The sequence below is a fragment of the Ursus americanus genome, chromosome 17 (genome assembly GCF_024610735.1).
Source record: "Ursus americanus isolate L20-20 chromosome 17, mUrsAme1.1.p, whole genome shotgun sequence".
Taxonomy (NCBI): Eukaryota; Metazoa; Chordata; class Mammalia; order Carnivora; family Ursidae; genus Ursus; species Ursus americanus.
In genome coordinates this window covers 8,999,466-9,014,185 of record NC_142143.1, presented here as the reverse complement: position 1 = coordinate 9,014,185, position 14,720 = coordinate 8,999,466, and the positions used below count along the sequence as shown (strand labels likewise).

Sequence of the window (14,720 nt, the reverse complement as noted above, 5' to 3'; positions counted from 1 at the left end):
CAGTAAAGGGACTTATAGACTGTTCACTATTTGGCTCTACGAATACTGGCCAGGGTCTGGGGTGCAGGCTGGTGGTGGGAAGGACACACAACATTCTTGAGATTTGTAGGAGGCAGAGAGCCTCCTGACTCAGCTGTCCAGCCCATTGTGACGTCCTGGAGCAGAGGCCTGAAGCGGGGGCACTCGGTTCTATAAAGCTCTCGAAGGGTCCCCTTGATCACCAGCATTTAAAGCAGTCTGATGAGGATGCTCAGAAGAAATTTTGTTTTCGCAAATTAAATTCATCTCTCAGGAAGCCCCCAGGCTAATGCAGTTCGGTGCGTGACCCCACTCTACGACAATTAGTCTTTTTGGTCTGACACCACCCCCACCCCCACCCCCCGTATCCATGCCACCTCTTGCCAGTACTTACCTTTCAGTTCGACCCTGCACTCACTCACTGACTGTGCACCGTGACAAGCCCCAGGGAAGATACAGAAGTGAAGACACATTTTCTGCCATCTAGGAGCTCAGAATCGATTGTGAGTAATCGATTGCGGTTTCTCGACCTCAGCACTAGTGACAGCATGGCCAAATAATTCTGTATTGGGGGGGGGCTGTCCTGTGCATTGCAGGATATTAGCAGCATCCCTGACCACTACTTACTAGATGAATCCACTCCCCCAAGTGTGACAACCAAACATGTCCCCAGATATTGTTAAATGTCCCTGGGGGGAGGGGAATAAAATCACTCTTGTGGTTAAGGACCACTATAGTAGCAGTATACAACTGTTAAGCACCTACTGTATACACGACAGGCACTTTGCATACATTACTTTGTGTAATCTAAATGGTATTTTGCCGGGAGGGGGGGAATTCTTCCTCTTTACCAGGCTGCAAGATCATGGAGGTGGCGAGGCAAGGATTCGGGGAGATGAAGGGTAGAAGTAAATTGCTCAAAGGCACACAGCTCCCAGTGGGAGTTCGGATCGGGGCTTCCGCCAGCCTTCTCACGGTGCTGTGCTGCCTCCTAGTGGGAGAGCCAGGAACGTCCACAACCAGTGGCGTGAGCCCGCCCGCTCTTCTTCCCTTTGTTCCCGCTGGACAGCGGCTGGGAGTTGAGGCAGCATACGCAAGCACACGCCACAAAAATGGAAAGATGTATATAGCTAATTAGAATCACAGAAAATTACGAAGAGAAAAGAAAACCAAGACTAGGAAAAATACACAATGACGAGGGCAATGCTAGGGGAGCATGCCAGTGTGAAAGGCGTGCAAAACAGAGGCGTGAGTACTGTTCTCCCCTTTTGCAGCCGAGGGGAAGGGCCCGGAGCTTGCACAGGATGTGGCGGAGCGTGGAGGGTGAACACCTCTGGAGCAGCTGCTGCGACACAGCGGGGCTGGGCGTGTTTTCCTCACCTGTGTGTCCCCAGCACTAGGCCTGGGCCCAGCAGCGCTCACCGGATCCCCCTGAACTGTCCCGACCCGGTGTGCACATAACCACTCACCCTTCCCCGGGCGGCTGAACCCCAGACCCCACTTCCGTTAATAGTAGATGGTGATATCCACCCCCTGGCACATCCCCAGTCGGGCTCCAAGACCCTGGCACTCTGGCAGACCGGGGCTGCCGCCTTCCTTAGTCAGGGTTCTCCTGTGCCCCTCCGAGTCACCCAGTGTGGAGGCCCACCACTCTGCGACAATGGGAGACTTTGCCAGTGTCATCAACACCCTTAGAATTTACCGAGCACAGCCCAGTTTTGTCTCATTGATTGGTAAGAGGGGCCTCAGGCCTGCTTGTTGCTGCCTGCTCTTCCAGATGGGTAGATGTTTCCTCCCCTGCCCATCTGATATGAGAAGGTTGTGAGAGCGGCCTCCCCGCTGGGAGCCATGTTCAGAAAGGGTTCCTCCCATTCTCTAGCCTGTGCCGGGCTGCGGGGTTGCAGAGACACCCGGGGGAGGAAAGAAAGGCTCTGCTGCCGATCAGTGAGCATGAGGACATCGGGGGGTCAAGTTCGAAGACTCAAAGGACCAAGAGCATGTATAAACATCACAACTCATCCTCTAAACCGCAGTCAGGGTCATCCCAAATTCTGTGTATCCGCTGGAATACATCTTGTTTTAGTTACTGTGTCGCCATATGCCCCAGACTCTGACCTGGAAATGCAGAAATCATGCCTTGCCCTTCCTTCTCCCTCTTCCAGTCTCCCCTGGCCAGTCCAGCCTCAAGACAGGGCCACTGCCAACCCATACAGGCTTCTTGCAATCTGGGAAAGGCATCCCTTCCCCAAGACATTTTATTTCCACCTATTGGAAAATTGCCATAATGTACTGATTTCATGAGAACAAGACACTTCACTGCCTTCTGCCAAAGAAATGTCATAGGAAACATACAACTCCACAAGGTCTATGATGTGAAAGGTGCCCCTTGGATGTGGTGCCTTGTGCAGTGTGTAACGTGAACAACCAGACCCAGCAGCCCTGTCTGTACCTTACAGATCTGATCCTATCACCACCCGTTCCCAACTTTAAAATAGTCTATGGCTCCCCATCACCTCCAGTGCGAGGTCAAAGTTCTTGATGTAGCTCCAGGGAGTCTTGCTATTTTTCATGCTTCCTTGTCCCACCTGCTTGGACAGGGTAGAAATCTTACTGAAATTCACCTACAGGCTCAGCAGCTCTATTCATGACATGGCTTGGTTTGAAGAGGTGAGCTGGGCCAAATCAGAGGAAGCAGGTTGGAAAGGAGACAAATGGCACAGGTGCAGAGAGAAGCAGCCATGAGATCAGCCTCCAGGAACTGGCACTCGTCGTCCCTAGGACAAACCCAACCTGAGTTGGTCTCAGTGGAGCTCTGAACCCCCAACAACTCAGAGAAGCCCTATCAAAGCTGTGACTTGGGAGAGGTCACACCGACCCAGGAGTCAGCAGATTTGAACTAGTCATAATATTCTGAAGACCTGAAAATGGGGTCTTCAAATACACACAGGAATTTAGCATATGATAAAGATGACACTGGGGGAAAGAAAGATTATTTCATAAATATCTGACAGCCATTGAGAAGAAAGACTACAATCCCTACCTCACTCCTTACAACAGAGTGAATTCCAGGTGAATACAGCAAAGATATAAATTTTTATTTTTTTATTTTTTTTTATTTTTTATTTTTTTTAAAGATTTTATTTATTCATTTGACAGAGAGACAGCCAGCGAGAGAGGGAACACAAGCAGGGGGAGTGGGAGAGGAAGAAGCAGGCTCCCAGTGGAAGAGCCCGACGTGGGGCTCGATCCCAGAACTCCAGGACCACGCCCTGAGCCGAAGGCAGACGCCCAACGACTGAGCCACCCAGGCGCCCCAAGATATAAATTTTTAAAAAGTACGATCTGGCCAGTCTCTTCTCTTCCTGGGTGTCTGTACAGCTCTGTGTGTGTGTGTGTGTGTGCGCGCGCGTGTGTGTATGCATGCACGCATAAGTGCAGGTGCGCTGGAGCCAGCAGGGAGGGGCTGAATGGATAAACTCTCAGGTGTCTAACAGCTGTGACCCACAGGAGGCCTCAGGTCTCAGAAGACTCAGCAGACCACAGGAGCCCAATGGGTAATGTAACGTAAATGAGAGAGCACCCGTGGATGAGACAATAGGGCATAGTGGCGATTGGGGTGAACTGGGGAGCTCAAACTCTGTCCAAAGGTGGCAGCTGCTCCTCAGCATAAGTTGAGAACCCAGTGCTGCCAGATTATGAGTATTTGAGCAAACCTGGAAAGCTGTCTTTTGTAATTTTCTGGGTCTTGCAAAGCTCTTTGTGGATCGAGGAGAACAATTCTTGGCCCAGTCCAGCATGTAGGCCTCCAGTTTGCCCCTGGAGGAGGTGGAGGCTGTAGTCAGCTTGAGTGGTGCTGCCTCATTGGTAAAGTGGGGACACTGCTATCCAGCCCTCGCAGGACCACAGTAGGGATCAGTGGGTATAAATAAAGGACGGAAAGGGACATTGACGACATTCACAGAGCAACTGCTGTGGGGGGGGGGGCGCACTGTACTCAGCCTCACCACTCTCCTGTGTTCTGAAATTCACAGAGGCGGCACACGTGGGCAGAGGAGAAGCTGGGATCTGGGCTCCAAGCCTGCACATCTGCCAGCCCCGGCCCCGCTCCTGCACCTGCCAGAGGGAGGGTATTCAGTGAATGAGCTTACCTTCCCCGTGCCCTGTTCAGCACCACCTGGCACAATGTGGACAGCAAAGCTTTCACAGGCTAATTGGGGAACCTCACTCCTATCCAGGGATATCAGGTTTTAGTCTGGTGAATACAGGATCGATGACCTCTGATGACAGCAAACTCCATTAGGAGGGAGGCAGCTCTCTCAGAGTGATTTCCAGGTCCCTGGCCAGCTCACATCCCGGAGCTTCGCTGATCCGGTTACAGCCAACTCTTCCATTACTCCATCAGCCCAGGGAAAACAGTCTCAATTTTATAAGGCATGCTGCTGGGCAGAATAAAGAGCATAAGACTGGTAAGACCCCGGTCACAGGGACTCACCCTCTCTGCCTTCTGCCCGGAAGCCTGGGGCTGCCCTTCATGCCCCCCTTTTCCTCCCCTCGCCCCCTGGGTGAGCAGCATCTGTGACTTCATTCCAGGGAGGGCTCACTCTCTCTGGGGCTTTCAACTCCTCTGCCTCCCCGCCCCTCCTCAGGCTGGAACAGGTACCAGCCCACCCCGACCCCACCCCACCTACTTTTCCTCCCTCCAACTGGCCTCTCCTCTCACCCCTTCCCCTCCCAGCGAAGTCACAGTCTCCCTTTCCACCCTCCCATGTACTCTTTCACCCCTGTGCCCTCACTGAAGTGACACAGTCTGGGACCAGGCCCTAACTGGGCAAGGCTGGTCTCAGACTGGCGGGAGTACTGGGCTCTGTGGCCACATCCTCCTCTCCCCAAGCCTCCAGGACACCCCTGTCTTCTGCAGTGTCCTCTGCTTCCTCGGCCTTAGATGTCAGTGGCCCCAGATCTCCCCTTCTGTGTCCTCTTCCTCCACCCTTGCCCCAAGTGACTTCATCAACCCCGGTGACCGTTTAAGCCCTACAGCGGAGTTCAGGTCCTAGTTCTGCCACTTATGGCTCTTCAAGCTCCTGTCTCCTTGGATGTAACTGGGGCAGTGACAGCCTTATCCCCGCGCAGCTGTAATGGGGGTCAGGCGATTGTGCGTGCACACAGCATGGGCACTCAGGAAGAGCCGTGCTCGCTCCTACTGTCTGCTGAGGGCTCTCTCAAGGGGCGCCGCAGTGGCCTGGGGACCGATCTGCCACAGGTCTCAGCCCATCAGTCTAGTCCCTGTAAAGGCACCAGGCTGCCCTTTCCCAGATGGAAGTCTGAGCCTGGCACAAACTTCCCCTTTGCTGTTGGCTCAGGGTCAAATGCCTGCTGGGGCCTGCTGGGGCCTGCCTTCCTCCCCAGTCTCACCTTAGGCCTCTCCTTCCTGACTTCTCCGGCTCTCGTTCTTTGCAGTGGGCAGAGACCCCATCCCCTGCCTGGACCACTCCTGCCCCCGTACCATCACCTGAACTCCCCAAGGCCTCAGCCACAGTTTTATTTCCTCGTTACAGATATACCCTTAATACATACACAGATACACACGGCTTCACTCTCACTCCACTTAGTTAGCATGAGTGGCATTTCAAGGTGATATCACTTAGGTACTTTAATTAATCCATATATATATATATATATAATTTTTTAAAAAGATTCTATTTATTTATTTGACAGAGAGAGAGAGAGACCATAAGCAGGGGGAGCGGTGGAGGAAGAGGGAGAAGCAGGCTCTCCACTGAGCAGGGCGCCTGACACGGGGCTCGATCCCAGGACCCTGGGATCATGATCTGAGCCAAAGGCAGACGCTTCACCAACTGAGCCACCAAGGTGCCCCTAATTAATCCCCATTTAAACTAAGACTCAGAGCAGTTGAGAACCTTGCTAAAGGTCCCCCAGCTATCAGGTAGCAGAGCTGGGATTCAAACCCATGACTGACTGCAGACTAACAGTGCCCGCACAACAGCCCAAAGCGCACCTTGCTGGCTATCATTTCCTTCCCGGGAAACCTCAGCAGGCTCGCCATCCAGCTTTGGGTCTCATCCCTTCGCCTTCGCCTCCCTACCCAGTTGGTGCCCACCCAACCCTGCTTCTGCACTGGATCACAGGATCTTCTGGATCCCACAGCACCTGCAAAGGCTCCTCTCTGAGCACCTGTCTGCACACCTGTCTGTGCACCTGTCTGTGCACCTGTCTGCCTCCCCCCGGACCCTGGCCTTCTAGAGGACAGGAACTGCATGTTTTACTTCACATTCCCACCTCTAGCCCTGGCTCACGCTAGGTACTCACTACATGCTGAACGACAGACTGCTTGGGAACAACAGTGTCGATTCTCATGGGTCGTTCAGCAAAAATGTTTTGTTCGTTTCATGCCAGTATCCTGCCTTAGCCCTCTGGGGCCCAGACCCTTGACCACGGAGGCTTTCCAGGGCCGGAGGGTCACAGCTTGAGACTCCCCGAGTTCCTGCCCTGGAACTGATATCCTGCGTTTCCAGAGTCTGCTTGTGGGCCAATATTCCCATGTACCTATCTGCTCACGAGGGCGGGGGGAGCTTATAATAATACAAGCCTCCACTTACTGTGTGCTCACCAGGTGTCAGGCTCCCAATGACACCTTGCACGCCCTCTCACATTTAATCCTCAACAACCCAAGGAGACAGTTCTTTTACCTCCATCTCCAGCTCACAGATGAGAAAACCAAGGCACACGAAGCTCAGGTCACTTGCTCCATGCCCACCACCGTCCCACTGCCTCTTTCAAATTCAACTGGATTTGATTGGCCTGACTTGGGGAAATGGTCCCTCTTTCCCAGGCCCTGTCTTTCTGGAAAACATTCATTCATTCATTTGTTCATTCCATAATTAAATATCTACTACTGGAGTGAGTCACCGCTCTGGTGAACAAGGGCTTCCCACTCGCCCTCCATCCGTGACCCCATAAGATGCCATCGCCAACATCCAGATGTGCGACTGGGGGTTACACCAAAGCTGCAGTATCTGGGAGATCCCAGAGGGTCCCTTGTCCCATCCGCCCGGCGGGGCCCTGACATTTGGGTCAGTGTTCCTCGCCAAGGATCTTGGGCCTACAAAGGCACCATGGATGCACGTGGGTGCCAGATGCTTGCCTCACTGCCCTCCCCCATTGTCATGGGAGCACTGGGAGTAGGAATGAGTGCTGTCAGTCTGAAAGTAAAGAGAAGACCCAGAAGAGTCTAGGGGGAGCTGATCTGAAAGGCAGGCCCCCAGGGAGCCTCTCCCCTTCCCTCCTAAAAATAATATTCTACAGAGCAGGAGGGTCAGGAGGGATATGAAAGGTCACCTGGTCTTCCAGCTGGAAATGTCACCAATTAGATTTATTTGGGTCACAAAATTATTTCTTTATCGAGCAAAGTAGGGCAGCCTGGAAGGGTGGAAAGAACACGCGTTTTGGGTTAAGACAGACACAGGTTCTACGGTGAGCCTCTCAGTTGCCTAGCTCAGAGTCAGAGAAATGGGTAAACCTCTCTCAAGTCTTGGATTTCCCATCTATAAAATGGGGATAAAGATGCCTACCAGACAGGACCATTGAGATTAGACGTAATACAATGTTTGTAAAGCATTCAGTCCCGATGTGTGCACACAAGAGGTGCTTCCTAAAGACAGCTGGAAGTGCTAGGTGCTCCCATGCTGTGAGTGTGAGGGGAGATGATTGCTGAATTTCATCCTGGTCTCCCCATGCCAAGCTGGCCCTGGGGGATTGAGACCCTAGCCTAAGGGCCCCGACTCCACACCACCACCAGCGCTCCTAAGTCTTAAGCCTCCCTCCTTGAGGCGCCCAACTGGGCCCTCCCTTTCCCAGAAGCCCTAGGGGTTCACCACCTCTCCAGTGCTGCCGGGCTCCCTCTAACACAGGGAAGTCGCCCCTCATCTGAGTGGAGACCTGAGGCCCCTGGTCTCAACCTTCGGCTAGCAATCTGGAACACTTTGAACAGGCCCCTAGTTAAGCTGCTGGAGGGAGGCAGCAGAGCCGCGGCTCAGGCAGAGCCCTGAAGCCATGGTGACCCTTCTGTCTCACACCCCACAGGAGCAGTGGCTCTCCCTCCAGAGACTTCCAGGATCTGACTACTTCCCTGCACTGCCGCCTCCCTGGTTTGAGCCCCTGTCCTGTTCCCCAACCCCACCCCGCCCCGGGGTTCTGTCACAGCTTTCTGACCAATCTCCCTGCTTTAGCCCTTGATGCATTCCGTCCTCCAGCCAGACTGATCCTGTGGCAATGGAACTCAGGGACCCTTTGCACAAAGATGGAGCCGAAAGTGAAGAAGAAAGCTCCTGCTTGTCCGAAAGCGGAAGCCATAACAAAGGCTCTGAAGGTCAAGAAGGCAGCACTGAGGGGCGCCTGGGTGGCACAGCGGTTAAGCATCTGCCTTTGGCTCAGGGCGTGGTCCCGGCGTTATGGGATCGAGCCCCACATCAAGCTCTTCCACTATGAGCCTGCTTCTTCCTCTCCCACTCCCCCTGCTTGTGCTCCCTCTCTCGCTGGCTGTCTCTATCTCTGTCGAATAAATAAATAAAGTCTTTAAAAAAAAAAAAAAGAAGGCAGCGCTGAATGATGTCCATGGCCACAAGAAAAAGGGAAGATCCACATGTCACCCACTGCATGTAAGACAGCCGCCCCGTCCGCCCCACCACACTCCCTTCATCCCATCCTCTCACCCAGCGGCGGTCCTCCCAGCTGGTTTGACCTACTGTGTCAGCCCTGGCTAGAAGACAGAACTCCATCTTTCCTTGCCCTGCAACACCTGTGGCAGTGCTTGGCCTATTAGAGACCCCTGACAAGGATTTGTTGCAGGAATCAATGAAGTGGCGGGGCAACTGCTCCCTAAGTGCCCACCTGCCCCTCTAGATACGTTTTAATTCTCAGGAGTCCCAGGCTGAGGTTAGGGAACTTGGCAGAGGGCAATCCTTAAGTGGTGGAGCTGGAACTGGGAGTCTCCAGGGGCCAGACTCCAAACCTTCCTTCCTTGGCCTCACTGGGCACCATGGAGATGCTGTGGGGAGGGGACCTAAGGATTCCGTAAGACCTGGGTCCTGCCCTCGAATCTAGTGAGAGACAGAGAAGCAAATGCATAAATTAAATAACAGTGCCTGGCACGTAACTGGTGCCAATAAATACATTTTGTTGTTGAAAGGGTTAGGAGCCCCAACAGCAGTGTGCAGATATTTCTGCGCAGCCCTAAGGAGGGGACCGTGTCAGACACCTGATGAGGAAGGTGCTGGAAAAGTCTTCCGGAGGGAACATTTGAGGTGGACCTTCAAGACTAGGAGTTTGTCAGGAGCCAAAGGGTCTGGGGAGCAGGAAAAGCACGGAGAGATGAAAAGAAAGCGAGCTGAGACAGCGATCTGGACTTGGAGGAGCTTTGAAAGCTAAGACAGAGGATATTATTAGTGTCAGAAGTCCCCAGGTACCCCCATGGCCCCAGCCCGAGCTCGGCAGTCGGTGCTGGGGTCTGGCCTGAGCCTCCTGACCCCGCAAGGCGGGCAGCAGGTGGAGGCCTACCTCACACAGTGGCCAACCCGGGTCCTCCGACACTCTGCCCACTCCCGCCCACCGCACCGCCCCCCTCCCGCAAGGCAGGACCCGAACGGCCCCCGAGGGCCGTCCTTAGTGACGTCACACACGGAGGCGGGACGGAGCCCGCCTGAGGGGGCGTGGCCCGACGAGGCTCCAAGCCCCGCCCCGAGAGAGGTCTCGGCGGGGAAGAACGGAAGTCCTCCCGCCTCCGCCCGCCCCCACGCTCCCTTCAGTCCCTCCCCTCAACTCCGTGCGCAAGGTCGTGTCCCGGAAGCGAAAGGGCCATGTTGGTGGGTGACCCCGGGAGAGGTACCGGGAGAGAGGCGAATCCCGAGGAGTGGTAGCGCGCGCAGTCCGCGGGTGAGTGAGGGGAGGAGCGGGGCCAGGGGTCCGGAGCTCGCCGAGCCTCCGCTCAGGGCAGCGGCCGGCGCCCCCCAACCTGGCCACTGGGGGTCTCGCCTCACACCGCTCTGGTTTTCCCCTGGGAGGCCGCTCTGTGGTCCCGCCCCAGCCTCCGGAGGCCACCAGGGGCCCCCGAGCCGGCCTGCCCCAGCTCGGGGTCTCCCCATCCCGCCTCGGCCTTGGCCCCCCAGGGTCGAGGCAGGAACTGGGAACCGACCAGGGCTCAGTCGCCCAATTGCCGAGCGACCTTGTAGTAACAGCCTTCGCGTGACAATCGCCTCAAACCTCATAAAGCACTTTTCCTGTTGATTTTCTGGATTCGTCTCTCCCACTCCGGGAGGCGCTTGGGGCCGAGGGGAGCTCTTCTACAGTTGAGGAAAAAAGGACAGGGACGGTGGCTTGCTCAGGCTCGCGCAAGAAGTTAGGCCGGACCCTGGATGGTAACTTGACTTTGGGCCCAAAGTTCAGATCTTTTTACCAAACACCTACCCCATTCAGTCTCATTCTTTATATCTGAAATAGAGGTGATCATTTCTTCTACATAGGGACGTTGATTCTTTCATCCAGCTTATTTGGGGGGGGGGGCTTATATGTGCTGGGAAAGTTTGTAGAGCACCCGAGCAAATGGTTAACTGTCCTTACAGAGGCAGGCAGAGTTGGGGTCGGGAATGCAGCTCTCAGTTCCAGCTGTGCGCCTGTGGGCAAGTTACTTCCCTCTGGGAGCTTCAATTACCTCCACTTAAAATGGGGATAATGACACTGGGCTTTCTAGATAGAATGAGATAAACGACATTCTGTGGATGTTCTTGGAACATGCGTGGTATATAGTAAACACTCAGTAAGTGTTCATTGTCATTGTTCGGAGCCTTGAGTACCCCATAGGTTCCTTAATTTAAATGTGGTAATGGATGACAAAGCATTTTATAAATGACACTCTGTACATGTGTAAAGGTTTATGGTTACTGAAAGGAGATGGTGGCAGGTTATGTGTAACTAAATCTAGTATTTATTGAGTACTTAAACCAGGCTAGGCCCCACTAGAAATAGCTAACCCTGATCAAGTGCTTGGTATGTGCCTAGCACTGTTCTAAACACATTTACATATGGGCAGAATACGGTCTTAATCCTCATTTTACAAATGGAGAACTGAGGTGAGCACAGAGGTTAAGAAACTCTCGTGAGTGGTGGTGCCACTCTAGACCACCCCTTGTGGTGAAGTTCTGTTATAGATGCTTTACGTGGGTTATCTCACGCAGTTCTCAGAATAACCCCAAGCAGTAGGTAGGTACTCCTTAACATAATATCATCTTCATTTGACAGCTGAGGAAGCTGGTGCTCAGAAGGATTAAGTACTTTGCCCAAAGTCATACGGCTGGTCAATGGCAGAGCCAACATTGAAGCCCTGGCCCTTCAGCATAACCTGTACTTTCCCAGAAGAGGGGATTGAGAGGCTGGGGTCTACTCCGAGACCTGCCCCTAAATCATGGTGTTACCTTGTCAGGTCTCTGAGACCCAGATTAAGAATTCCTGCATCTTAGATAGTCTTTATAGCCCCTTCCACCATTAATTCTGATTCTAGGCTTCTGTTTTTTCCCTTCTGCTTATAGCTTGACGCCCAGCCACTGCCTGTCCCCCATGGCCCCATGGAGCCGAGAGGCGGTGCTCAGTCTCTACCGGGCCCTGCTGCGCCAGGGTCGAGAGCTTCGCTACACTGATCGAGACTTCTACCTTGCCTCCATCCGCCGTGAGTTCCGGAAAAATCAGAAGCTAGAGGATCCTGAGGCCCGGGAGAAGCAGCTGGAAAAGGGCCTGGTCTTCCTCCACAGCAAATTGGGGGGGATTATTTAGGATCCCCTCCTTTCCTCTCTCATCCTAATTCCAGGGGAAAGAGGACAAAGGTGTCTTCTGTAGACACTCCTGCTCTTTCCCATCCCTACCTCACAGATGCAGTAAGAAGCCTCAGGTGGGTAGACACTTAATCCTATAGGTGTCTTTTTTTCTTTTCTTTTCTTTTCTTTTCTTTTCTTTTCTTTTCTTTTCTTTTCTTTTCTTTTCTTTTCTTCTCTTCTCTTCTCTTCTCTTCTCTTCTCTTTTCTTTTCTTTCTTTTTTTATGCAGGGGCCCCAGAGAGGGGACCCTTTCTTTTTAGTGACCATAGTCACTAGAAATCAATGGAGGAAATACAGACGTTAACAGAAGTAGGTTTCCTTATTGAGAAAAAATAGGCCCTGAGTTTCAGGCCCCACCAGAACAGAATGAGTATCACCATTTTATTTCATGGAACATTTTACATCTAACATTTTACGAAAATGTTAGAAAAGATATTGGTTAAAACTATTAGAGTTCAGTTCTAGGCTGGCTCATTTTCCAGTGGATTCAGTTACCTTGTGGGTCAGATCATACTCCCCAGGCATAACTAGATTCTGTTACAGCACGGTCTATAAAGCAAGCATAGCGTGTAGACTGCAAAGGACCGTGTCTGGGTTCAAATTCTGGCACTGCTGCTAATAGCTGTGGGATTTAGGGCAAATCACTAGACTTTTCCAGGCCTCCATTTCCTCATTTGTAAAATGGACAGAATGGTACCTTCTTTGTCCAGTTATTTTGAGAATTAGATGAGACTGTGCTCACACAGCACTTAGAATGGTGCTTAATAGTTGGTATGTTAGTTCTGTTTGCTCCTGATAGTGTTATCAAGAAGTCCCGCTCTAACCTAATGAGTATATTTAATTCAGCAGCTTTTTCAGAGGGCCTTCTATGACCCTGGCATTGTGGCAGGCTCTGAGATAAAGACGAATGGTATGGCCCATCAGGGGACTCGGTCTAATGTGGAGATGAACAGGAAGTAATTCCAGTGGGAGCAGCTCTGTAGCAGAGGGTCATATAAAGAGCTTGGAGATGGGGCTGAGGACAGGATTCTGCCTGAAGTAGGTTGGTGGTAGGGGGATCATAGGTGGCTGTAGAAGAGGGGACGTTTGAGGACTGCCTCAGATGAGAAATAAAAGCTTTCCGGGCCGATGGGCAAGAATAAGCAAATACGGCGGTGGAAACTGCACTTGGTAGTCTGGAAACTTGAGTCTGCTGTGGCTAGAATGGCACACCTGTATGGCAAGTGGCTGGAGTTGAGGCTGGGCCAAGTAGGCAAGGACCCTGACTCCCCTATTGAAGAGATGGGGACCGTCACAGCTTTGGGAAGCAAGGGAAGGGCACAGAAGAGAGACTGTGGCAGTAGCAGTGTGGAGACATTGGTAAGAGACACTAGAGGCAGTAGATCTGGCAGATGCCACAGAGCAATGGAGGGGGTGGGGTGGCCTCCGGTCAGTACAGTGTGCGCAGCAATGCGGCTTGGTGACCAGGTGACTGAGGCTGGAGGAGGAGAAAGGAAAATGAAGACTGACTGAGGTGCAAGGCTTGCCAGCTGGGTGAGGGTGCTGTTTTTGATGGAGAGGGCTAGTGGGCGGGGGGAGCGGGGAACCTTACGTAATGGTGTTTGGTTCGCTTCAGCCACTTAGGTCAACTGGCAGACTGGCCTTCAGCGGTGGGGACGGGGGAGGGCTGATGCCCATGGGAGCCTGCCTGCACAGGGAGGGGTAGCGGATCTGGAGGGAACTAGTGAGGTATCGAGTCTTCGTGTTCTTAATCTAGTGTGACTGTGAGTTGGGTTATAGATCGCCATCACCGTCTCCTCAAAAAACCAGAAATAACCCCATAGGGTTAATAGCTCATTTGTGCAATGACCATGTACAATGTGTCAAACATTGCTGGCCCTGGGGACAGGGCAGTGAGTGCCAGAATGCCTCCAAGAAGTGTGTGGTCTCCTGGTTAATAGGAGATGTGAGCAGCTGGGGTTGCAAGAACAAGAACTGTTCTGCTCATGGAAGCACCCTCCTCTCGCAGGTCAGCAGGTCTTGACATCGCCCCGTCCTTGGATGTGGGGAGCACATCGCGCTAGAGGAGGATGGGCCTTCTCCAGTCTACCCAACTTACTAGCTTTGGTCTCAGGCCCAGAGTAGCGTCAGTGTGCGTTTTAGAGGTCATTCTTAGCTCCAGCTCAGAAGGAAAAATAACTCAGGATAGTCTGGATTGCCGACTGCCTTCTGGAAGTTGACCTTTTGTCCTGTGGATAGAAATTGTAAAAGGCTTAATGATACCCAGTATTTGTGGAGTACTTCTACAGTTTATAAAGTGTTCATGTACAGTATTTTTGTAGATGTTTTTTTTTCTCACTACAACCTTATGATTCAGGCCATGCAGGCATAATTATCCCCTTTTCATAGCTGAGAGGTGGAGTAATTTAGGAAGTCACCCAGCTAATAAGTTAGGGCCCAAAGACTCATCCTCAGGATTTCCGGCTCGAAAACTCAGGCTCTTTTCTATTATGCTACATCACTGCCTGGTTCTTACCAGTCATCACATGGGTTCAGGGAGGCCCAGTCATCCAGGCTGTTTCTGGCTTTTGCTTTGGGGGGGGGGGTGTGTCCTGGTCCTGCTCCATCCCATTCAAGGAGGTGCCTGCATCCAGGGGTTTTCTCTCTTATAAATATATCAGTAAAGGTTCTCTTGTTGTTTTAAAAAAAAAAAACAGTGGTCGTTGTTACGTGTGGGGAGCTGTGTAAAGTTCTACTTTGTCCTGATTGGATACTCGGCCTTGGCTCAGTTTGATCTGCCCCGTCTCTCTCTCAGTGGCCACTGGAGGGAGGGTGAGTAGCATTT

At 52.5% G+C, this 14,720-nt stretch overlaps 1 protein-coding gene across 1 annotated transcript; it reads left to right on the top strand.

Annotated features, from left to right (window-relative positions):
• The first annotated feature begins 9,840 nt into the window (after positions 1-9,840).
• On the top strand, positions 9,841-11,856 carry MIURF (mitochondrial elongation factor 1 upstream open reading frame). The gene is made up of 2 exons (XM_045779651.2): positions 9,841-9,966; positions 11,616-11,856. The coding sequence occupies exon 2, from the start codon at positions 11,644-11,646 to the stop codon at positions 11,854-11,856; it is 213 nt and encodes a 70-aa protein (XP_045635607.1). The 5' UTR covers positions 9,841-9,966; positions 11,616-11,643.
• Positions 11,857-14,720: the final 2,864 nt, after the last annotated feature.

Excerpts from the sequence above, each read along its gene's own strand:
- MIURF (XM_045779651.2), top strand. The coding sequence starts at position 11,644 with ATGGCCCCATGGAGCCGAGAGGCGGTGCTCAGTCTCTACCGGGCCCTG.